The 22,939-nt window shown below is 49.2% G+C and overlaps 8 protein-coding genes across 8 annotated transcripts; 3 read left to right on the forward strand and 5 right to left on the reverse strand.

Moving 5' to 3' along the window:
- Nucleotides 1–4: 4 nt before the first annotated feature.
- swr1 (putative SNF2 family helicase/ATPase (Swr1)) lies at nt 5–5,050 on the reverse strand (the record flags this gene model as incomplete). The annotated part of the gene is made up of 1 exon (XM_057279332.1): nt 5–5,050. The coding sequence occupies one exon, from the start codon at nt 5,048–5,050 to the stop codon at nt 5–7; it is 5,046 nt and encodes a 1,681-aa protein (XP_057138942.1).
- Nucleotides 5,051–5,395: 345 nt separating this feature from the next.
- N7471_006614 (uncharacterized protein) lies at nt 5,396–6,314 on the forward strand. The gene is made up of 4 exons (XM_057279333.1): nt 5,396–5,444; nt 5,520–5,642; nt 5,711–6,022; nt 6,091–6,314. The coding sequence occupies exons 2-4, from the start codon at nt 5,520–5,522 to the stop codon at nt 6,115–6,117; spliced, it is 462 nt and encodes a 153-aa protein (XP_057138943.1). The 5' UTR covers nt 5,396–5,444; the 3' UTR covers nt 6,118–6,314.
- A 596-nt stretch (nt 6,315–6,910) lies between these two features.
- N7471_006615 (C2 domain protein) lies at nt 6,911–11,120 on the forward strand (the record flags this gene model as incomplete). The annotated part of the gene is made up of 4 exons (XM_057279334.1): nt 6,911–8,820; nt 8,875–9,060; nt 9,112–9,580; nt 9,636–11,120. The coding sequence occupies 4 exons, from the start codon at nt 6,911–6,913 to the stop codon at nt 11,118–11,120; spliced, it is 4,050 nt and encodes a 1,349-aa protein (XP_057138944.1).
- A 366-nt stretch (nt 11,121–11,486) lies between these two features.
- Nucleotides 11,487–12,258, reverse strand: N7471_006616 (YjgF/Yer057p/UK114 family; the record flags this gene model as incomplete). The annotated part of the gene is made up of 4 exons (XM_057279335.1): nt 11,487–11,633; nt 11,752–11,925; nt 12,080–12,093; nt 12,213–12,258. The coding sequence occupies 4 exons, from the start codon at nt 12,256–12,258 to the stop codon at nt 11,487–11,489; spliced, it is 381 nt and encodes a 126-aa protein (XP_057138945.1).
- A 418-nt stretch (nt 12,259–12,676) lies between these two features.
- Nucleotides 12,677–14,543, reverse strand: N7471_006617 (uncharacterized protein; the record flags this gene model as incomplete). The annotated part of the gene is made up of 2 exons (XM_057279336.1): nt 12,677–14,200; nt 14,388–14,543. 2 exons carry the CDS (start codon nt 14,541–14,543, stop codon nt 12,677–12,679), a joined length of 1,680 nt encoding a protein of 559 aa, XP_057138946.1.
- A 2,053-nt stretch (nt 14,544–16,596) lies between these two features.
- Nucleotides 16,597–17,580, forward strand: N7471_006618 (adenine phosphoribosyltransferase APT1; the record flags this gene model as incomplete). Its single annotated transcript, XM_057279337.1, has 2 exons — nt 16,597–17,062; nt 17,117–17,580. 2 exons carry the CDS (start codon nt 16,597–16,599, stop codon nt 17,260–17,262), a joined length of 612 nt encoding a protein of 203 aa, XP_057138947.1. The 3' UTR covers nt 17,263–17,580.
- Nucleotides 17,581–17,666: 86 nt separating this feature from the next.
- On the reverse strand, nt 17,667–18,416 carry N7471_006619 (gamma-glutamylcyclotransferase family protein; the record flags this gene model as incomplete). The annotated part of the gene is made up of 1 exon (XM_057279338.1): nt 17,667–18,416. One exon carries the CDS (start codon nt 18,414–18,416, stop codon nt 17,667–17,669), a length of 750 nt encoding a protein of 249 aa, XP_057138948.1.
- A 471-nt stretch (nt 18,417–18,887) lies between these two features.
- On the reverse strand, nt 18,888–20,781 carry N7471_006620 (cytochrome P450; the record flags this gene model as incomplete). Its single annotated transcript, XM_057279339.1, has 4 exons — nt 18,888–19,539; nt 19,596–20,345; nt 20,398–20,636; nt 20,698–20,781. 4 exons carry the CDS (start codon nt 20,779–20,781, stop codon nt 18,888–18,890), a joined length of 1,725 nt encoding a protein of 574 aa, XP_057138949.1.
- Between the last annotated feature and the right edge of the window lie 2,158 nt (nt 20,782–22,939).

Raw genomic sequence — 22,939 nt, forward strand, 5'->3', positions numbered from 1 at the left:
GGCTCTAACGACGCCTCTTGAGATGGTGCTCCTTGCCCTTCTTGGACTTCTTCTTGCTCTTATCTACCGGCAGAACCAGGGGTTCATCCCTCATGTTCCACTCCATGAAGCGCAAGAGATAGTCATCGATGTGACCTGGTTGCAATTCGATATCGGGCTGGTCACCAGACACATGCAGTGGAACCGGCATGCCAGCCCCGTCTTCCACGGTCAAGGGCGTTCCAGCCTGAGCCGGTGTTCCGAGCGAAGCACTGTTCTCCTCGAAGTCGCCATCATCGGCGTGCTCCTGTTCTTTCTGGGCGTTCTTCGCTGCATCCAGATCCTCCTTATCCTCGGCTGCTTCGAAGACGCGGGTTCCACCTCCGACGCGATTGCCGAGAACTCGGTCCATGGCGGCACTTGCTTCGTCTTGCCCGTCGCGCTCGTCGGGTTCGGCTATCGCTTGCGCGCTCAGTTTGGTGAAGTAGTCGGTGGTGAACTCGCCTTCTTGGATGATGACATCGTCGAGCATGCGCTTCTGGTTGGCTTTCCGGAGGATGTTGGATTCAATGGTATACTCAGATACGAAGCGGTAGATGTGGACATCGCGTGTTTGACCGATGCGGTGGCAGCGATCCTGGCATTGCTTGTCCATGGCGGGGTTCCAGTCTAGATCGTAGAAGATAACCGTGTCGGCGCCCGTGAGATTGATACCGAGACCACCGGATCGACTCGATAGGATGAAAGCGAGGATGCGGGGATCACTATTGAATCGTTCCGTAAGCATCTGTCGGGACTCGACTTTCGTAGTTCCGTCGAGTCGGAGATAGCGATGGCCATGGATATTGAGGAACTGTTCGAGGATATCGAGCATCTTGGTCATCTGGGTGAAGATCAAGGCTCGATGGCCGCCGGCTTTGAGATCACGCAGGAGTTTGTCAAGGCGCTGCAGTTTGCCGCAGTCGTATTGAAGTAATCTCTTATCCGGGAACGCAATAGAGAGGCGCATCCGTGCTTCGTGGAAAGGATCGTATGGCGGGTTTGGGCGATTATTCGTCAAAAGCCGGGTCTCGACGGGAGTCAAGGCGGCTTCGCTCATGCCCGCGGCCACGGCAGCGGGGGTGACGCAGGCGAATCTCTGTACATAGCCATGCATCTCAAGAGCCCGCTCCTCAACGGTCAGAATCATCGACGCGAGGACAGAGGACCGGCTTGACAACCAGTCGGCCATTGAGCGCTTCCGCAGCGGTGCATTGGATAACGCGTGTTCCTTGGTCCCAGCCCGGAGGAATTCGATAAGGCTGCTACCGTATACGGGCCGACGGCCATGCCGCTTGGATTCGAAGTAGAGACACCGCTCTAATTCCGCCATTCGTCTCTTCCGACAGGCGTTCTCCAATGACTCTAAGATGGTCTGCATGTTGGACCCGTCAAAGCCCATCTCCCAGTTGGTTCGGTTGTACTGGCGTTCTCGGAGAGTCTTGAACGGGCCAATAGCCATCAGCCTGATACTATCGTCGGCCAGCCGTCGTGAGATATCTTCCCGTGATACGGGTGCGAGGTTGAGGAAGTCCAAGTCGATCTTGGTGAGCGGGTGTTCAAAGAGGAGTCGTCGTCGAACGAGGGATTCCTTGATATTGAAGTCCATAGCCACAGACCGCGGCATCGCAAAGGAGGTGGAGATGGGTCGGGTTTCAAAGAGATCAGGATGGTTGCACACTTTACGGAGTTGCATCAGACAGTGGATGATGGAGAGGAAGTTTCCGGACGCAAGCGTCTCCTTGGTCTGGGCCATCGACATGAAGCCGTCGTAAAGGTATCGCTGACGCTTTGATAGCCTACAGTAGACCACATGTTCGTACTTGCCAGGCATTTGCTTCTCGACATCGGCCTTCAGTCGACGAAGAAGGTACGGGCGGAGAACGGTGTGAAGTTTGGTGATCACACCCTTAGCCTCGTCGTCCATAGTCTCCCTGCCGTGCTCCAGAATTTGTTCAACGGGGCGACGGAACCATTCAGAGAAATCCTTTAGATCGGCAAACCCGTCGACGCCACCGTTGGTACCATCTGAAGGCATCAAGAAAAACAGAAGAGACCACAGTTCCGTGAGGTTGTTCTGGAGTGGTGTACCCGTTAGAAGGAGCCTAGCACGGGACTTGAACGTAAGAAGGGCTTGCCACCTCTGTGAGCGGAAGTTCTTGATGTTGTGTGCTTCGTCAAGAATCATGTAGTGCCAGTCCTTTCGCTTGAGAGACATTTGGTCCTGCAGAACGAGTTGGTACGATGTAATCAACACGTTCCAGGCGTTGTCATCTGTCCAGCCTCGGCGTTTCTGTTTGCGTTCTTCTTGGTTGCCGTAGTAAGTCATGATCTTAAACCCCGGGCACCATTTCTTGAACTCCATTTCCCAGTTGAGCATGACACTGGTCGGAACGACCACCAAATGTGGCCCCCAGATACCATGGTCAACGGCAAGGTGGGCAAGAAGGGCAATGGTTTGAATCGTTTTGCCCAGGCCCATCTCGTCTGCTAGGATACCATTGATGCGGTTGTTGTAGAGACCCGCAAGCCAATCCAATCCATAGTGCTGATATTCACGTAGTGTACCACGCAGGATCTGTGGAATGGGTGTCTGCAGGCCTGGGGCAGGTGAGTGACTTATTTGCAATGCCTTTTCAATTGCAGGCTCGAGCGATGAGACCGATTCAGGCTCGGATGGCTTGGTTGCGAAGGTTCCCGGCGATGGCTCACTGGACATATCCCCGCTTGGTCGGCTGTCATGGACATGATCTACTTCCATAGATTGGGGGTGATCAATGTCATCTGCGATGTCAGCAGGAGTTGCCTCCTCGGTCTCTGGTTTGGTGGACTCCAACTCATGGAGTTGGCCAAGATCATGCACGACACCAGCAGTGGCTGCATCGTCGGCTTCGGCTTCGGCTTCGGCGAGCTCCTCTTCCATCGGGGTGTCAACGGCAGGTGTTTCTCCTCCAGTGGCAGGAGAGTATTCAGAAGCATTGGCGATATGCAAGGGCGTGCCTTCTGTTGAAGTGCCCTCGCTGGTCGTTGGTCCAATTGGAACCAGGGAGACTTCATCTTGATCTTCGAAGTCAATGTCATCTTCACCCTCCGAGGCCGATTTAATATCGATTTCTTGTTCGTGGCCCACAGCTGAAGCTTCATCGCCCTCTTCGCCCTCTTTTGGTACAGGGGTTTCATGCTTCGAGAAGAAACCCAGCAAGCCGGATCCGGTCTCATCATCCTCATCCGACTCCTCCTCGCTTAAGTCTTCTTCCTCTTCGTCACTATCACCCATATCATCATCCATGTCTGTGGAGGCATCACTATCGTCCATCAACACTGAATCAACGTCGTCTAACTGATTATCTTCGGGCGTGGCGTGTGAATCGAGGTCATCTAAAACCGCTTCGGGATCCAAGGATTCGTTGGGGTTGGTCATTGCCGTGCTGCCTGAGGCTATAGACATCCGGTCGGTATAGTCTTCGGCCGGTAAGTTGGCGTACTTCAGCCGGAGCTCTTCTGCGGTCAATGTGGCATCATCGTCCACATTGGCCTCGTCGTCGGTTCCGGATTCAGAATCTGACATGTTACTCTCGTCTTCTTCGCCTGGGCCAGACGAGAAGCCTGACACGCCATCCTCGTCGTCACTCGTCACCGGAGCATCGCTAGGCAATTCGCCCAAAATCTCCGATCGACGCTTCTCGAAGAGCATAGTAGACTTTTTGATAGCGCGATCAAGAGCCTGCTGGTCTTCCATTTTCCGCTCTTCCTCCCAACGTGCTAGGCGGACCCGATCAATATCGGCACGGGTCAGATCGAACATCTTCTGAAGATCCTTTGATAACTGCTTGCGCTTTCCACGCATCTCCTCCTGCTGCTCACGTAGAATATCTTCGGGGTTTTTGTGGCGTTTCCGATAAGCGTCAGCACACCATTGCGCAAACAGTTTGGCTGTTTGCCGGTGGCGTTTGTGTTCTTTGTCGAGGAGCTTCTGGAAGTAGAGCGCGTGGGAAACCAAGTGATCCTGGTGCGAGTACTGTGGGGGAGGTTCCTCTTGCTGTTCTGTGATATATGCCGAGCAGACTTGCGAACTCAACGGCCCACCGGGCTCAGCGGCAGACATGACTTCAAGCCGTTTGCGTGCCTCTATCGCAGCCTCATCCTCTGACAATACATTTGAGCTATCATTTTGGTATACCCATTCTCTGAAAGACGTGTGTTTCTTCTGCGGTATGTGGCCGGGGTGTCGAATCGGAAGGACAGGCTTGTTCAATTTAATGCGCAATTTTGGAATTTTCAATGATCCTTGTTCGAGTTCCTTGTCATCCATGTCGACATTATCTGAAGCTCCATTGACCTCCTGTGATAGATTCGAAAGGGATGGGCGATCGCGAAGCGAGCGAGAACTGGTGCCGTTCGCGTTGGCACCAGACGGGCGAGCAAGGGAAGCGGAGGGGCGAGATTTAGTGCGCGGATGACTTGGTTTTAGTGCTGGAGTCTGTGAGATACGCGGCGGCTTGTTCGCCGCCGTGCGCGACGGCGCTCTGGGCGATCCATTGGCAGTGGCCTTTCCACCCAGTTTCCCATTGGCGTCGGCGCGTGACTGCGTTACCGATAGCGGCGAGGATGTAGCCGGCTTGCTTCCATCACGAGCAGACTTGCCAACATTCTTGTTCTGAGCCCCCCGCGTGTGTCTCTTGTCTGACCCAGGTTGAAATTCGATCGGGACGGCGTTTGTTCGCGAAGACCTGCGCTTGCCTTCAGAGAGGAACGATGTGGGTCCCTCAAAGCCAGCCTTTTTCCAAGGCGGCGATGGTGGTTTGGGAGTGGAACGTTGCGACGAGGAGGAATCTGTGAGTCTTCGTTTCTTTGATGGGGGTTCTTCGGGTTGATGAACAGCTTCGATGTCTTTCGGCTCGGGAGGAATCGATTCGCGGGGGGCGGAATCTGATGGGTTTTCGATTACAGACCCGTTGAGGGGTGTAGAATCGGACACAGGCGTTACGCGTTCATCTTGGGGTGATGGGCCGTTGGGGGTGCCGTTTTGCATGACTTGTAGCCGCAGACGACAGGGGCCGTTGGCAGCAGGTGACCCCAGTTATCCCAACAATGACGCAGTCGAAGTAAAAGATTTTGGCATTAACAAATAGGTACTATCGAGTAGAGATACTACAAGAAGTTTAACATGCTTATCGGCGCTGTAGCGTGGATGGGGACGGAAAAACAACGGAGATGATGAGAATACGTGGAGAGTGGTTTTTTTCCTTCGGGCGAGCAATTACATGGTCGCGCCGGCGCGTGGATGCCTGAAGTCTTGTGACTCTCTGCCTCAGGCCACACATTCCGCAAACCTCCATCCGTTCATCATCGATATTCAACCCCCTCTACCCAATTGGCTCTCTTGCCTCTGACAACTCATTTGCTGCTTGTCTTTCAGCATAACTGTGAGTGTCTTTCTTTATCTCCATATTATCTTCAAATACTCTCACAGCCTTTCTGACCTTCAATTCCTCTCCCAGATGCTGTCTCAACGAATCTTGGCCCGGCGCCTGCCCCAGGTTGCCGCCCGAGCCATTGCTCCCCGCGCATCCTTCTCCCAGATCCCAGCTCTTCGTGCTGCTGAGATTAATGATCCTCTACAGGTATAGCATCCATATGGCATAGATGCCTTCTCCCTACTTGGCATCCAGGATCCTAACCCCCGAGACAGAACAACAACTACCCCAACCCTCCCGCTTTGAAGCGGGCACACAGAGACCCTTACGGTGGCTGGTGGGATGCGCAAGAGAAGCGCAACTTTGGCGAGCCTGTGCACGAGGATAACGAAATTCTCGGTGTCTTCAGTCCCGAGCAATATACCCACGTCTCGGCCGGCAAGGGTTTCTTCCACCTCGGATGCTTCGTCGTTGCTTTCCTTGGCCTGGTTGGCGTTGTCAGCCTCAACTACCCTGACAAGCCGAGTGCTCCTAAGACCTATGTCGATGGTCTAGAGAAGGAGTTGGGAGGTCCCAGTGCTTTGCCGGTATGTATTGGAAATGATATTCACAAGAACCTCTGACAAAGGGGCAAAGAGCTAACTATTTGCTTTAGGCTCGCAAGTCCGGCGACACATGGTGATTGACATCTGGTTTCTCTTTTTGTTTGTGTAAATACCAGTACGATTTTCTATCTTCGGCGTCTTTGGGGACTGGTGGTCGATTCACCAGTCCTATGTTTCATCAAAACCCGAAAAAGCCCGATCGCATGCTCGGAATGAATTTGGATTAAAAACTACTTTTCTGTTTGTCGTATGTGCCGATATATGGCATTGATTCATTTGATATTATGGACGTGATAACACTACAATACCCTTTGGGGTTGTGTTTCTAGATGTCTTTTGGGTATCCTTCAGGTGTCTTTGATATGGCTTTTGAATATCCTTTTAGATCTCTTTTTGGATGGAGCTTTTGACTTGATGTCAATATTGATCTTCCCAAATAGCTACATATGTAGGAAACCCTTGCAGCTTTATAAGTATGGCCCCATCCAGGGAGAACAAGGATCAGGACTCCTTGAACGAACAATATGCAATAAGCACTTGTATATAGAAAAAAAAAGAAGAAAATATATATACTTAGGTAGTAACTAGTAACCCCGTAGCATAGTCAAACCGGTAAATAGCATTGTTTTGGACGGGACGCCTCTACGTCAGTTGGTTCGGCAGCTTTTTGTTTCACTTCTCCCCCCCCCCCCTCCCTCTCCCCCTTCAATAAACAAATTCGCCCCTCCAGCTTTGTGACGGCTTTTCAATTCGGACTGAAAGAAAAAAATCTTCCGAAAAGCTTCTTCTGGGTGCTGGATGCTTCCCAACTTTCTCCATGGTCCCGCGCTATCTGTCACCTAACATTGCACGAATTTAATTGACAACTCCATGTCGACAGCATCTACCCAGTCCCGAGGAGTCAACCGACGGATTAACAGCCTCCAGAATGAGGGTCGCCATTCGCGCAACTCCTCCCTATCGCGGCGCCGCCCCCTAAACGCCAACGTGGCATACAGCCATGCCATTCGGGTCGCCTACCTTGCCTATCTCCTCAACCCTCGCTCTCGTCGCATCCAAAATGCCCCCGTCGCGCCGGCGCGGCCAAAACGATCAGCCACCATGCATGATTTAATGAGCGATTTCTCCTTGGTCAGAGACTCCAAAAGCACCAGGGTTCCCCATGGCTTCGTGTCCGAGCTAGAGAAGCGGTTAACGGCTGTGTTGATGGGAAAGGAGAAAAGGAAGGAATATCAAGATCACCTGGTGGTGCGGACATTCGCTGTATTCCTCAACGTTCTGAAGGAGGACTCCTTCCGAAAGCGCATGGAGAAGGACCGACGAGCTGAAGATCTGCTCCTGATTTTCTACTCAAATGCAGTCAAAGAGCTGGGCAAGGGCAAAGAGCATGATGATGATAGCTGGAAGCTCATGGTGGATCGGCACGTTGCACTTTTTGTCCGACTCCTTGCGCTCACTTTGAAAGATCACGAGTGGTCCAAGGACCGCCCAGAGTTGGCCAATCGGTTGACGGTACTGGAAAACAAGCTTCTTCTGCAAGATCAGGACCTCATGCAAACGAACGGACCTACGTCTGCGACTGATAGTGTTGGCGTATTAAGTTATAGTGTGAAGGATATGCCCCTGGTGCAACATGTGGCCAAGATCTTTGGGATGACCACATCCCAAGCACAATCCGAAATCGATAAACACAAGTCCACCTGGACCGAAAAGGCCGCTCTGCAGGACCTCAAGACCTATCAAACCCACTTAAACCTCCAGACACACAAAACCTTGTCAAGAGATGATTTTGAGTCGGACGAGGGTTATGAGGGCTGGAAAAAGAGCGAAGGTCCTGATCTCTCACAGATGATGCTCGCAATTATGCAATCCAACCCCGACCTGGCCAAAAGCACTCCCGGGTCTCTTCCTCAGTTCACTTCGGAGAACCCCGACTTGTCAAGGACATCCTCTGGTCGGACTGACAGAACATCTTCCGTCATTGATCAGCCTGTCGATCTGAGCGGGCTTTCTCTAGAAGAGTCAGATGAATCCGATACATACACATTCATACCGTCTGACCCTAGGTCTTTGTACAAATACATCTTGTCCCAGACCTTGACCCATGATCTGCGGGACCGGGAGCTTGAAGCTACGCAGGCCACATCTGACGTGCCTTCAATGAGACTGCTGTCGAAGCAGTCTACTGAAATGCTTAATGAAATATGTCTCCGCTGGCGGATTCCAGCCTTCTCCCGGGTCGTGATGTTCCTCGAGGTGGTTCAGGCTAAATTTGTTGACAATGAGATTGACCTCACTACCCTTGACTCGGCATTTACTTATATGAAAGAAATGCCTTCGGGCGAGAACCGCAAACGCAGTAGCTTTGCGCCTTCCATGGTCTTTGATCGGCGACGATGGACCGTACATGATGTTCAAACGATGCAATTGCTGCTGTCCAAACTTCATGAGGCCTTGCTCCGAGAGCTATATGAGGCTATGATGGACTGCTTTGAGGCAAAGCCACGCCCACTCGGTCCAGTTATGTACATTCTTGACACCCACATCCAGATGGATCCCAACTACATTGAGGACCCTGAAGACATCAATCGATTCAGCACATATGTGCAAGAAGGACTTGCCCAAAAAGCAACAACAAAATATCAAAGCCTTCTTAGCCAACTAATCCCCGTGGAACAAGAGGCTTGGGATCCCGACCATGTCATCCAGCTTGGAGATGCAATCTCAAAGCTTGCTCTAAAGATCCAGAAACGCTACCGCAATAACCCGGAGATCATGGGGTAGGTTCTTTCTTTCTTGTCTGTCCTGTTGATCAGTCTCTAATTTGCAAACAGTGTGAACCCCTATACCACCTTGTGTCACAACGTACTCCCTATGTTCGCCGAGGATGTACATGAAATGATCATTAGGATTATCGAGCAGGCAAAAGCGAGGGGTGAGGAGATCGCTATTGACGACGGCTTCGACCTATACAAGCAGCTTGCTACGATCAGACGGTTATTCCATAACACCCATGAGGAGTAAGCCCTGGACTTCCATGCTGTTGCTGTGAGGTTACTAACGTAGCTTAGTGCTCCATTCCCATTCCATGTGGAGGGTCTCCTTCAAGACTTTGTCTGGAGATGGCTTCGTCTGACTGATCAAAAAATCATGGATTGGGTCAGCCAAGCTACAAGACAAGATGCATTCGCCGTTCGTGCAGATGGAACGACAGATCTTGCGCCTGAAGATGATCGTCACAGTGTGTCAGTTATTGACATTTTCCGATCTTTCAATCAAGTTGTTGAAAATATGGTGCAACTGGAGTGGGACGATGATCTTCAATATGCAAAGTTCATGACGCACCTCTCTAATTCAATTGGGAAAGGTGTGGCAACCTACTGTGACTCCTTAGAGAAGATGTTCACGCGGGAGATGGATCGTCTCACACCCGAGCAGGAGGCAGCATTAAATCAAACCACCCAAGAAAAACTGATGCAGTTCGCCAAAGACACCTGGACGAATAAGGATAAAATCGAGCCCTTCCAATTCTCGTCAGAGGTATGTTCTTATCCATTTCAGCTAAGTATATATTGCGGGCTAACATTTTTCATAGTCCCTGGTGAAACTGAACAATATTGAGTATGCACTTGCTCAGCTCGACAAACTCGAAAGTGACATCAACGTCGACGGGTGCGCCGAAGTCATCGCAAGAAATACTCCACCGCAGCTCAAGAAGGTCCGCAAGTCTACCACCTACGTATTTACAATCAAGGTAGTGGAGGCAGAGGACTTGAAAGCATGCGACATTGGTGGTGGCAGCGATCCATATGTCGTCTTGACGGACGAATATCAAAAACGAATTGCCAAAACCCGCATCATCTACAATAATCTTAATCCCCGATGGGAGGATGCAGTGGATCTCACTACACAAGGCCCTCTGAATATCATCGCTACCATCTGGGACTGGGATGCAGTGGGCGATCATGACTACGTTGGTCGCACGTCGATCAAGCTGGATCCTGTGCATTTCAGTGACTTCTTGCCAAGAGAGTATTGGCTCGACCTGGATACTCAGGGTCGGCTTCTGCTCCGAGTTAGTATGGAAGGCGAGCGAGACGACATCCAGTTCTACTTCGGCAAGGCCTTCCGTACACTCAAACGAACTGAAAGGGATATGACTCGGAAGATCACAGAGAAGCTTTCGGCATACATCAGTCACTGTCTTTCCCGACGAACGCTGAAATCTCTGCTCTCTCGTGGACTCAGTATATCTAGTGTCTCGAGCTTCTTGAATCGCAACCGAACGCAGCCAGCTCCTGCCGGACCCACCCCGGCAGACGTCGAAAATGCACTGACTCCTCTGTTCAATTACTTCAATGACAACTTCGCCATCATGAACAAAACCCTTACACCTGAAGCCATGAAGATGGTGATGGCTCGCCTATGGAAGGAAGTGCTTGCCACCATCGAGAGTCTACTCGTGCCCCCTCTGTCGGATAAGCCATCCCATCAAAAGCCATTAACCATCCAAGAAGTCGACATCGTATCACGCTGGCTCGTGCTACTATTGAACTTCTTCCATGCGATTGACGACGAAACCGGCGAAGCAAACGGCGTCCCAATCGATATCCTGAAATCACCCAAATATCACGAAATTCAGTCTCTGAATTTCTTCTACTTCGAACCAACGGAGCACCTCATCCGCACCTCCGAGCGCATGGCCTCAGCGACTGTCAACCGCCAACAAGCGGCCCGCAACCGCACTTCCGCGCCTGCCCACCTCGGTGCCACAGGTGCTGGCTATGGCGGCTTGGGTCTTCCCGCTGCCCGTCGTGCCAAGAGCATCATGCTTTCCCGCAACCTAGGCACCATGAAGAAGGCCAAGGAAGAGAAGCGACGGGAGGCGCAGGCTGATCCTAACGACGATATGATCCTGCGCATTCTTCGCATGCGCCCCGAAGCTGCCGGCTATCTCCGGGACCGTAGCCGTCAGAAGGAAAGACTTGCTGCCGCTGCTGCTGCCGATGCTATCGTGAAACAGAGCCTGATGGCCGGTGCTGGAAGCCGCATGAGCGGTATCATCCCCCGTGGCAGGTGAACGTGCACCTGTCTAGCAAGCTCTCCTACTTTGTGACTTATGTTTCCTATTTTCTTTATCCATCAAGCCAGCAATGTTGTGTTTTTTTCTTCTTCTCCATTTCCCTCATCTCTTGCATTCTATCTCATTACGCATGGACCCTTGACTCTTATGATTCCCAATTTGGCATCTGCTTGTACTCGCGCATGTATGTTCCTCGAGAGAAACGGAATCGGAAATGGAAATAATCAAGTGAATTACATCTCCCCGAGGATTTCCGTAACATACTTCGATCGAATTCATTCTCATTCTTATTGTAAACTGTCTTTTATATTGTTTTCATTGACTAGAATAGAAGTAAGACTTGGATTAAATAGATTTCAAAGTCTACTCCAAAGCAATGCACTCAATCTCAACAGGCACACCCTTGGGCAGCTGGTGAACAGCAACACAGCTACGAGCAGGCTTGTGAACGAAGAACTTCTCGTAAGTAGCGTTCATTTCAGCGAAGTTGGCCATATCGGTCAGGAAGACCTGAGAAAGAAATCAAGATCAGTAAAGCGTCCTTTTCATAACTTGTGTATACTTCTTTCTCCCTTGCCAAGCTGGGTCCAGAAACACCACAATAAAAAAGCCGGGGGGAAACACATACATTGACCTTGACGATCTTGTCCACGCTGGAGCCAGCAGCGGTCAGGATAGCCTTGATGTTATCGCAGCAGACCTGTGTCTTGGCGCCGATGTTGCCCTCGATCAAGTTGGCGGAGGCGTCGGCGGGGATCTGGCCGGAGACGAAGATCTGGCCGTTGGCGCGGATAGCCTGGGACTGTATTGGGTTTGTTAGGTGGTTCTTTTATAGTACAATGTGTGTAGGTGTGGCATGGTAAGGTGTTTTGGAGTGAATTGTGTTCCGGTATGGAGGGGTAGCTAGCTCCCAAGGTCGATAGATGGAGATGTAGATGGGGGGAAAGACGACGTACGTAAGGGCCGGCAGCTATAGGAGATGTGAGTTAGCTATTGCTCTTTGTTTGTCATCGTTCCTTTCTGGAATTGAATCTGCTTTCTCTGTATAACAGGCAGGGGAGGAACCATAGCTGGCGGGACTTGACTTACGAGGGCAGGCATCCTTAGCGGAGATGATGGACATGTTGGCAGACATTATGGAAGAAGGGAATTGGGGTCTGAGTGGGATTGAAGGACGAAGGATTCGAGATAGAGATAGAAGACGAGGAGTAATTCGCAGCATCGGGAAGAGAGGATGTTATATAGGAAGGGCGTGATGATAACGAAGGTGCCCCGCTCGGCGAGTTTCCCTCGGAGAGCGTCGAGGCTCCCCGATGAAGTCATTCCTTTTACTTTACATTACGGATTTTTGTTGTTAATATAGCTGTTATACATAATATATTGAAGTTTGTATTAAATCAGGATTCAATTGGGCTAATACAGTGAGACTGCTTGCTAAAATAAAATAAAAATGATTATGTCGTTTCGTCGTGATGCGTTAGGACTGCGCCTTCCATGAACATACTATACAAAAGTTTCTTTGGATCATGATTTGCCCAGGTTGCCGAACTGCTTCAATAGGTTGGCAGTCTCCTCGGCGGAGTACCCGAAGAAGACGGGGCCATTGAAGGTAATGTGGGAGGGGGTGAGAATGTTGAGGGGATGTCAGGTTTCGTAGTTGATTCCTCGCTCACAGGTGCAGTTGGGGCAGTCGGAGCAACCTGGGGAGCAGGTGCTTGATCTGCGACAGCCTGGTCCTTAGGCCAGGTCTTAGGCCACTCACCAGTCAAGGGGGTCTGGGTTGCAGGCTTTGGAGCTTCGGCCTTTGGTTTATCATGGCCGAATGGACAACCAGATTTCTTTGGTGAAGCAATATCATCGTCCTTGGGCCTTTCATCACTCCGAGGTGTTTCCATTTCGGGCTTTGCGACTTCGGGCTTTGGTTTGCCGTGGCCGAATGGACAGCCGCCGGCGGGCTTAGCATCAAGGACGTCGGCATCGGTGGGTTTATCCGGTTTGTCGGCTTGAGGGTCGGGGGATGTGGGGATAGCCGCCGAACCAGAGAAGGGCGCTGAGGCGGGAGGTAGATGTGTGACAGGCACTGAAATGCCCCAAGGCCTGCTTGGGGATTCACCTACGCGGATGTCACGGAGGGGACGGTCAAAGTGACCCTGGCGGTTATCATCCTCATTCTTAACCCCCTCGTTATTCTCCTCGTTCTCTTCGTTCTGGGCACTGAGCGTACTGGAGTCCACGTTTTCAGCCCATTTCTCAACACGTTCGCTCGACGCAGAATGTGAGGAGTGGCCTTCGCCGTTGGTATGACGGTCAGGCAGGAAGGCTTGGTGCTTGACACCTAGGCCAGCTATCATGCTGGTCAGGCCGCCGTATTTGGCATCCAGTTGTCTCATGTCCTGTGGGTTTCGCTGGTAGCGGTTGACGCAGATTGCGTGGCTGCGGGGGATCTCATGTTTGTGTCGTTCGACGTATTCGGCGATTTCTTCTGGGGAGTGTTGATCGAGGAATCGGATCGGGCATCGGGAGACGGGGCATCCTCCTTTAGATGATGGGACTGACGGGGTGTGGCTAGAGCGTCGTTCTTCGAGTTCGGCCTTGATGGGGTCCAGATGCTCGTGGCCGCAGGTGGCTTCGATTTGGATCTTCGGGGCAGAGTTTTTCCCACTGGGGGCCTCGCTGCCATTTGCGCTCTGCATCTTATTCGGTTTGGAGAAGGGGCAATGTAGATTTCCCTGGGTGCCATTCGTTGTGAAGTCCTTCTCCAGCGCGATTGCTGGAGCCGGTGCTTGCGCGAGGATGCACGAGTTGGAGGATATTTGGGAGAGGCTATCTTGAGAACGGAGCAGAGATTTGCACCCTTTCACTCCCTTCTTGATGGCCGAGAAAGTATTTTCGTCTACATTTTGATGTGCAACGAGGGTCTTGATTACATCCATGGAATTCAACGGTTGTTCCTCAACTCGAGGCTTGCTGTGTACGAGGCCCTGACGGTATTCTTCTTGCTGCGCGAGTAGCTTGTTTTGAACGTCAAATGCACGATGTCTATCTTGAGGAGGCAGAATTTCTATAACATCTGTGTACTGCAAGATACAAAGTTAGCAATGTTCATCTTGTCAAATGCATAACAGCAAGGCAATCATGGTCTCAATCAGATAATACATGTTAATCCGTCATCGCCACAAAAGTGACTCCTGATCTAGAGCTTTTCTTCGTCATGCGAGACCAGGATGCGGAAGCAGAGGGAAAGAGAGAAGGGTGTGTATTTACCTCTTTGAAGACATTGTCCATGTGCTGAAACAGCTCATTTTGTCTGTGAGTCAGCCGGTACACGGTTAGTAGGAGTGCATCGAAGGCTTTGCCCACGGCTTCGACCTGGTCGTGATGCAGATCCGGCTGCATCTCGGCAATCACGGCAGGTGACATGAGAAAATGTATTACAGGGGTATCAGAAAGAATTCATCTGAGATGGAAGTGGCCTGTTGAGGCTCTCAAACTCCAAAAGTATGAGAGATGGAAAAGAGGAAAACAAGCGGATTTATAGCGATGGGCGGAAAAACTTGAAGCGAGGTGGTCTGTGCTGATCATGTGAGGGGCTATCCCGTTTTAGGCTTGGGCCGAGGCCGAGTATACTTCGATGTACAAAATGGGGGTTCATAGATCTACATTTTTACATTGAATAGAGTGTCTATATGCAGGTATATGCAGGTACATATAGGTTAAGTCGTACTAGTAGCACGAATGATGGAGTTTATAGTGTCAAGTAAAGTATAAGTGAGACAATGAGTCAGTACAGTCAATCTGCACACCCTAAGTGAGATTACTTCAAAGAACATATGATTATTTTGTTGGTTTTTCGGAATTTACTCCCGTTTCTGGCTAGTATATGGTGTGAACCAATGCCCATACTTCCAATTTCGGAAAGTCGACGCTCGTCAATCGGAGGTTGGTATATATATCTTGTGCACTGAGCAATCTAAGGCAAAATATATATATATGTTATGCAGGGAGACATCAACAATAAAGACAGATAGATGATAACAGAAGCGATAATAGTCATAGAATATTATATTATACAATAATTGAAATTTAATCCAACCACCACTTCGGAGTACTTAGCTCTATTAATTTAGGGTTCACTATTTTTGGCTTATGTAGCACTATATTGCAGCCTCTTTCAACAGCCCAGCCGGGCTAGCTCAATCGGTAGAGCGTAAGACTCTTAATCTTAAGGCTGCGGGTTCGACCCCCGCGTTCGGCTATTCCTAAAAACCAAACCTGAGATTTCTTTTTTTTGCTCTTTCTATTGTTTTTTTCCGAACTATGATCTGCAGCTGATTATCCCTTTCCCTTGTTTATCCTGGTTAGTTATCTTGGTTAGTGTTTTATTTTACTTCGTACTTTTGTTCCCGTTCCCCAAATGAGGGGCGGATTATTATGCGATTACACAGACAACGGACAAATCCCCCCACCATCTGCACAACAGACATGTCGGTATGCAGCACGCATGTCTGTTTCCAGTAAAGCCACTGTGATGAATTTCAGATCACGTCGGGGATTGAGACATTCCATTGGTCGGGGCTAGGTGTAATGGCTGTACGATTTGTCAAGGCTCGGCCATACGGCGCATATCCGTTGCGATGGTCTGATCCAATGCGATTCTAAATCTCCGGTCTGGACAAACTCCAGGGTGAGTCATTTATGATGATCCCTTGATCTGGTAGTTTTAGTTTTAGTTTCGGGTTTCGCCTGTTGTCCTCTGGACCTCTCAAAAGTAACCATAAACCCCAGGTAGTCCAACGGTCTAGGCTTCTGGGGAATTGGAACACAAGTGTCAGTGATGACGAAGGAGTATCAGTTTTGCGACACAATTCGTCCCTGACGACGAGGGGACTGAGCACTAAGTTTGGGGGCTGGTCAATTAGGGTCTCGCAGATCCGACCTGGGTTAGGCCATATCTAAACTCTTTGTACACCGTACGAGTATAGTAAGTGTAGTAAGTAGACTAGTACTCCGTAGTAAGTACGGAGTATAGTTTTACATGTGTTCTAGAAGAATATGCAATTGCGTGACCGCAGTATTTGAGTATTTTTTTTACCTTAGTGGCGGGATCTGACCGCTGATTTTGTATACCCTGGAGTACCTGGGGAGTATAGAACCTGATATGTACCAACGTATATAAGATATAAGAACATATATTGAATACTCGATATATACAAAGTATATTGGTATATATTTGTATATATAAATACAGTATATAATATGAAATATGTATATAAAATATCCCAAAAGGTAAAAAAAAAAAACAAGTAAGGATCTAGTCTAGACCTGAGGGGCAAGAAACCCATTATCTGCTTATCTGTAATTTTACCATTTCCTATTTTTTTCCCCCTCTTAAAGATTTTTTGGATTTTCTTTTTTTACCCTTTACCTCCAAGCCTTCTCCTCTTCCCCTTCTTTTCTCTCTTCCTTCCTCATAATGTCCTCCACTCTCCCAGATGCCTCCAAAGTCGGACTCCCCGCCTCCGATGCCACCAGCACCGCCGAACTCGCCAGTCTTAAGGTAAGACTGCGCGCCGCCCTGCGCCAGTTCCCGGATTTCCCCTCTCCGGGAATTTTGTTCGAGGATATCCTGCCCATCTTCGCCGATCCTTCTCTGCATGAGGCCCTGATCCGCTCTCTGGAACTTCACATCATCGCCAACTACGGTGGCCAGAAGCCCGATGTCATTGTCGGTCTTGAGGCCCGTGGCTTCCTGATGGGTCCCAGTCTGGCGCTGCGTCTGGGTGCCAGCTTCGTCCCCGTGCGCAAGCAGGGCAAGCTCCCCGGTCCTTGTGAAACCCAGGGCTACGAGAAGGAGTATGGTCAGGATTTCTTCCAGATGCAGGCCGATTCAATCAAGCCCGGCCAGAAGGTCCTCGTCATTGATGACATTATTGCTACTGGTATGTGATAAGAATCTCCCCGGTGGATACTTGATACTAATAAACTATTTTTAGGTGGCTCTGCCAAGGCCGGTGGTGAGCTGATCCAGAAGATGGGCGGCGAACTCCTCGGTTTCATCTTCCTCCTCGAGCTTGAGTTCCTCCACGGACGCGACAAGCTCCCCGCGCCGGTTTACACTCTCCTCTCTGGCCAGGCTTAATTATACACACACCGCTTCAAAAAAATCATTTCTTTCTGCGACGATCTCAACTGCCGATTATAATGACCCCATCCTTTCAAAAGCCCGACCACACCCGATCTTGCGGTGAGCGTCTACCATCCGCTCCCCCCGGGCCCAATCAAACAATTCACTCGAACTTCGAGTCTGGAGCCTCGTGTCGCTGGTCGACGGCACCCGCCCCAGCTGGCGCAGAGCTGCCCGAATAATATCCATATAGACAATTAGCTTTTATCAATGCAACTTGATATGTGTATAGACTGGCTAATTATATTTTCTTATTTTAATAGAGTAGCTTCCTAGCAATTGAACCTGACGTGACCAATGATTTATACATATGTATACTTCTAAATGTATCCATCTTATCAATCTTCAACTCTAAATCTTCACTCCTCGGGAATGAACTTCCTCATAACCTCCTCCACCCATTGCACGGGAACCCCCAAATCCACAGACTCCCGAATAGCCCGATTCATCCTCGCAATATACTCCAACTTGGGCTCAGAAAGCCTAACACAGTTCTCATCAACATAAACCAATACAGGCACCTTCCCCTCCCCATCCTCAAGCCCCGCCCTAACCCCCTCCGCCCCATCCAACCACTTCACAACATCCGCCTCAACATACCACTTATTATAAGACCCATCTCCCTGCACCCGGGGCCTAACAGAAACAGGCACACCATCCCCAGCCCCCGCACCAGCAGCAGATGTATCAACACCCTCATAACCATCCAGAATCCCCTCATCACCAATATCCATCTGGTAAAGAACGCCGTAGACCGCGTCCTCGGACCCGGAAATGGGGATTTTGTGCGCAGTTTCGGAGTCTTGATTTGGGACGCGCAGACCAGGTGGTGGGAGGACGTTTGCGTAGCCCGCTTCGCAGATTAACCAGCGCCAGTGTGGGAGGGTTGCGATTGCTAGTGGGGTAGCGGAGTGGGTGGGGTTTATGCGACAGCGGGTTTTCATTTGGGATGGCGAGAGGTTGGAGCCGTAGGCGAAGTAGAGATATCTTGGGTATTGGGGTGGTTTTGTGGTTGGCGGGGTCGGTATTGGGACTTGGGTGTGTCTTTCTGCTGGTTGCAGGGCGGTTGGGTTGGAGGGCAGTTTTTCTGATGGTGATGTGATAGTCATGGTGATAGTTTGGTTATTGTGTGTATTTAGAAGTTGAGAGGAGATGGGAAGAGGTAGGGAATGAGTCAATAGTAAAGTGACTAAAGTGACTGCATACTTAGCTCCGATTGCGATATTAATCATCGAGTTCTACGAGATTGAATATGTAAAGTCCAACCTATCTCTACCACTGCTTTTCAATAACATACTATCGCGAGTCTTTAGATTAAAGATAAGTGAAGATTTGTATAGACGGGACTATGGTAATGAATCGGGAAGCATCTCGCGATGTGGAGGCCTTTTCCATTATAGTTTCCTTGTTAGACGCAGAGAAACTCCTAAATATAGTGTTAACCTAATAGACACTAGCCAGGTCGCATCATGACGAGACAGATATTCTGCAAAACGAAGAAGAAGATCATAAAGAGTCTGTATTGGCCCTAAACGGCGTTGATAAAAAGGAGTCGAATCACAACATTCACTATTACAACCTCATTCTGCGCGTCTTCGAAGTCTCACGGCCACCTTCTTCGTAGGTGGCAACGTTCCGTATGGCACCCATCTTGTATCAGGCTTGACCCGTTCAGCTTGCTGAACATCAACCAGCTCACATTCAAACAATTCCAAGAGCAGTCCCAGCGTGCCAATGATTTCATTCTTAGCAAAATGACGACCAGGACACATACGTTGGCCTCCACCGTAAGGCATCCAACATTCAGTCAAACCTTCAAGGCTAAAATTCGTATCATTTTTGTCCTTTCGAACAAGAAAGCGCTCTGGCCAGAATTCATCCAGAGGCTTGACAACGCTCTCAGGTCTTGTGGCTCCCCAGGCTTGTCTGTTATAAGCCGTAATCGAAGAGAATATTGTCATTGTCATGTTTTTGCCAATAGTGTAATCTGGTCCTAGCTTGAAGTTGGCATCCTCATTTGTGCGTATCGTGGTGGTTGTGACGCGGATACGCAATACCTCTGCGTAAGTGGATTGCAACAGAGGTTTAGTGGAAAACTTCGAAATATCCAAGTTGCCAGTTTCTGGACTCAGACAATCTTGGAGCTCGGTCTTCATATTTTTTTGCAATTTCAAGTCCTTGAAAGATTCAAAAATATACCAGAAGACAGCGGGGACGGTATTTGCATTAGATCTGTGAGTCTCTTAGTTGAGAATGAGAAGCTTTCCCTTTAAATGAGAAGTACTCACCCAAAAAGAAGGCCAAGGTGCTCAGATGCGATTGCATCGTCATCCATACCATACTTCCTCAAATAATCTTCACGAGCTTTGATGAATTTAGTCCCGAAGAATTCATCCCACTCAGGCCCCTCTTCCCCATGCTGCGTATAATCCGATTTGCGATTTGCAAGCTGACTCCATGCTTTGATATTCGCCAGCAAACGATCCCGAGTTTTATATGCAGATGGAATCATCCAGCGAGGCAAGCCACGGGAATAATTGGCGACCTGATGCTCGAATTTCCAAAAGTCCTCCACGATGTCAGGATATATTTCCAGAATTCGCGAACCCATCAGGGCTTCAATAACCGAGGGAGTGACCTGGCTCTGAAGCCATGCGTAAAAATCCGAGATCTCTGTCCAACTGTCAGTTGGAATCTCGAGCTTCACTAGTCTGCTCTTGAGAATTGCAAGGTATCTCTCCGACATTGCTAGGAGGTGTTTTCCTGACAAGTACTTGAGGCTGATCTTCACTTGGAAATCATGCATATGCTCAGGCCTTTCTCCCGGTGTTGAGACGCTGGGATCATGAGCAGCATAGAAGTGCAAAGATTGCTTGGGCGTGCAGAACCATTTCTCCATGACAAAAGCCATCATAGGTCTGTTCGTCAGGGTTTTAGAGGACCTTAGTATGGCTCTGATATGACTTGGGTTGACAATCATTGTGAGTCTGAAGGATCCAGCGCGGACTCCGATGGGTGACAGATAGCCCCAGCGTTTACTAGAGCATTTGTTAGTAACATCACGACTTACGTGTAACTAAGTGGACTGACACCGTGTTAGCCAGGAAGTTGGCCATGCTCCATTCTAGGCCGAAAGCATGGCATAGTCCTGGGAGGTAGTATGGAAGGGTTGGTGCTGGCTTTCCGGGCCTCTGGCTGCTTCGAGTCCGGATGAAGTTGAATAAAGATAGCGTATAAGTCGAAACAAGAAGCGTCAATAAGGCGAGGACTGCGATTTGAAAAGACGCAGAATTGAATATGGCAAGGAGTGGATTGGCAAATGGACTTTCCTAGAAAATAGACAATGCTGTTAGCAAACTGAAGCTAAATCTGGTGCAATTGTAGACATACCTGGTTGAATATCCTAAGCATGCTGCGGCTCTCAGAGATGTCCTCTATGCTGGAGGAGACGCTTTCCAAGATATTTGAAGCCATGGTGAGCGCAGAAACAAAAATATTTTCCTGGCACAATGGCATTATAGAGGATTCAATACAAAAGTACGAGTGTATTAACTATCCTTGTGTATACAGGTACTAGTACCTCATGCTATTACTCAAAATGGGTAAGCTTATAGTGTGCTATGCATATACCCCTCCTAGTCTTTCTTTTCCATATTAATCCCGTCGGTGACCCTTTATAAAATATATTATTTCCTGGATTATTATTTAGCTGCGTCCAATGATGTAGCTTCAAATACAAAATGATGATATACAATGCATAACGTTGTGTTCGGAAATTTATTACACATAACCGAGCGAGGACAGTACATTAGTGCTATATCAACGCTATCTGGAGATTAATTAAGACGACATTAGTTAGCCGCATTCATATTTCTTTTTATCGGGACATACTGTCCGGGGGAAAGGATTTCAGGGAAATCAAGGTATGTATAAAAGTGGTATCCACACAACTTAGCCTTTGCGAATGGGCAAGAAACGAAACTACAACATAACTGACAGCAGCTTTTAGTTAAGGACTGAGGGAGATTAAGCCGGGCCGTGCCTGAATATGACCACGCCACTAGGCACGAGCTACTGCTACTCCGACTAAAAAAGCAAGGATGTTGGTGGCAGTCTACGCTAATTAGTGCGTGTGTGTTTCCCCACTTGGATATGAACGGCGGCGGCCACCACGCGTATATTACTTTCTCGAATCCCCGAGCCAATCAATAATATTTAAGAAAAATAGGCCTGGTTGGTCACAGACAAGGGCTATAAACTAGATCTTCTACCGGAAAAATCCCGCCCCCCCCCATCACGGATCCCTGTCCATGCTGAGACATTCTAGATCCGCTAATCCCGATAGTTTGAAAATAATTCCCTAGTCAAATATTCTGAGATATGGTTCATTATTCTCGACTGTCTACCAGCAGTAGATCAGGTCTGCTGCGCACTGACTTGCAAAAGTCTCTATGCCTTTTTCCTCGCATCTCTCAAGACCAAACCTCTAGAGCAGCGTCTTCCTAAGCTCTTGATCCCAAAGCAAGACCGTACAATCCTATGCCGCAACCTCGACCTCGAGAAACGAGACCGAACGCAGTTACTCCGTCGTTTAGAAACCCCCCGTTGGAAATGTTGCATCGAGTGCTTGAACCTTCATCCACACTCAGCATGGGAGCAACCAACGTGCGAGAGCTACGAATGCCAAATACTCTTGGGAGTGCCCTGTATGCCTTACGCCGGCCTTGTTGATATTTGCCCCTGCCAACGCATCACGTTTCGAGACAGAGGCCGCATCGTGCAAGATATCAGATCCACTTACAACCTACACACTGGCAGTCCACAATATCCACAATTCGGTGGCTTCTATACCCCGATAACGTCGGGAATCGGTTATCACAAATTGTATCATCAGTGCGAAGTAATCAGCCACCGTGCCAAAGTTGAAATTGAAACTATACTTGAAGTAGCACCCGATTTAGGCGTGTCAAACATCTACAAGTTCCATTTCAACGAGCCGATGGATAACGGGAAGGCAGGATCTCTTATCTGTCCACAATTTAACCCTAGGGAATGGCTCGGGTGGTTCTTTAGAGATGCTGGACTGGAGTTTGTGGGGTGGGACAAAGACAAGGATTCGTGTTTCGCTGCAGGAGAGACGGGGCGCTCCTTCTTTGAGATTCGAGCTTATAGGTATTTGGGGTGCCGGGGTTGGCCCGATAAAGCCTGGGAATCCAAGCGCAATGATCATGGACGAATGCTTTAATCTGGTGTTCCTGATATCTCGGAGCTCGATGGATTGATCCTTTACCGATGAAGTTATGAAAATCTTCGATTATGGCTGCTGGCTATAATAACACGGAAATATATAGCTGGAGGGAGGGGGTTTATTATACCCCGTATATGGATGGTTTGCTATCAAGGTCTACCCATTATACCAACTATCACAGTATAAGAAAACAAGATTGTGGCTACATACTTTCAAGTGAATCCATCTCCATTTTGATTAGTAAAAAAGATACACAGATAGAGAAAATGATATCTTTTTCGTAAACAAAGATTGAAATGATAAACAGCCTGTGGTATCGAAGTCGAGAAGTCAAGGGCAGAGTCCATCTTGCCTTTACAATTGTATGCCCATGCTACGGGGGTT

This window comes from Penicillium samsonianum, assembly GCF_028829775.1.
Source record: "Penicillium samsonianum strain IBT 33392 chromosome Unknown utg000003l_segment0_segment0, whole genome shotgun sequence".
In the NCBI taxonomy this organism is placed as follows: Eukaryota; Fungi; Ascomycota; class Eurotiomycetes; order Eurotiales; family Aspergillaceae; genus Penicillium; species Penicillium samsonianum.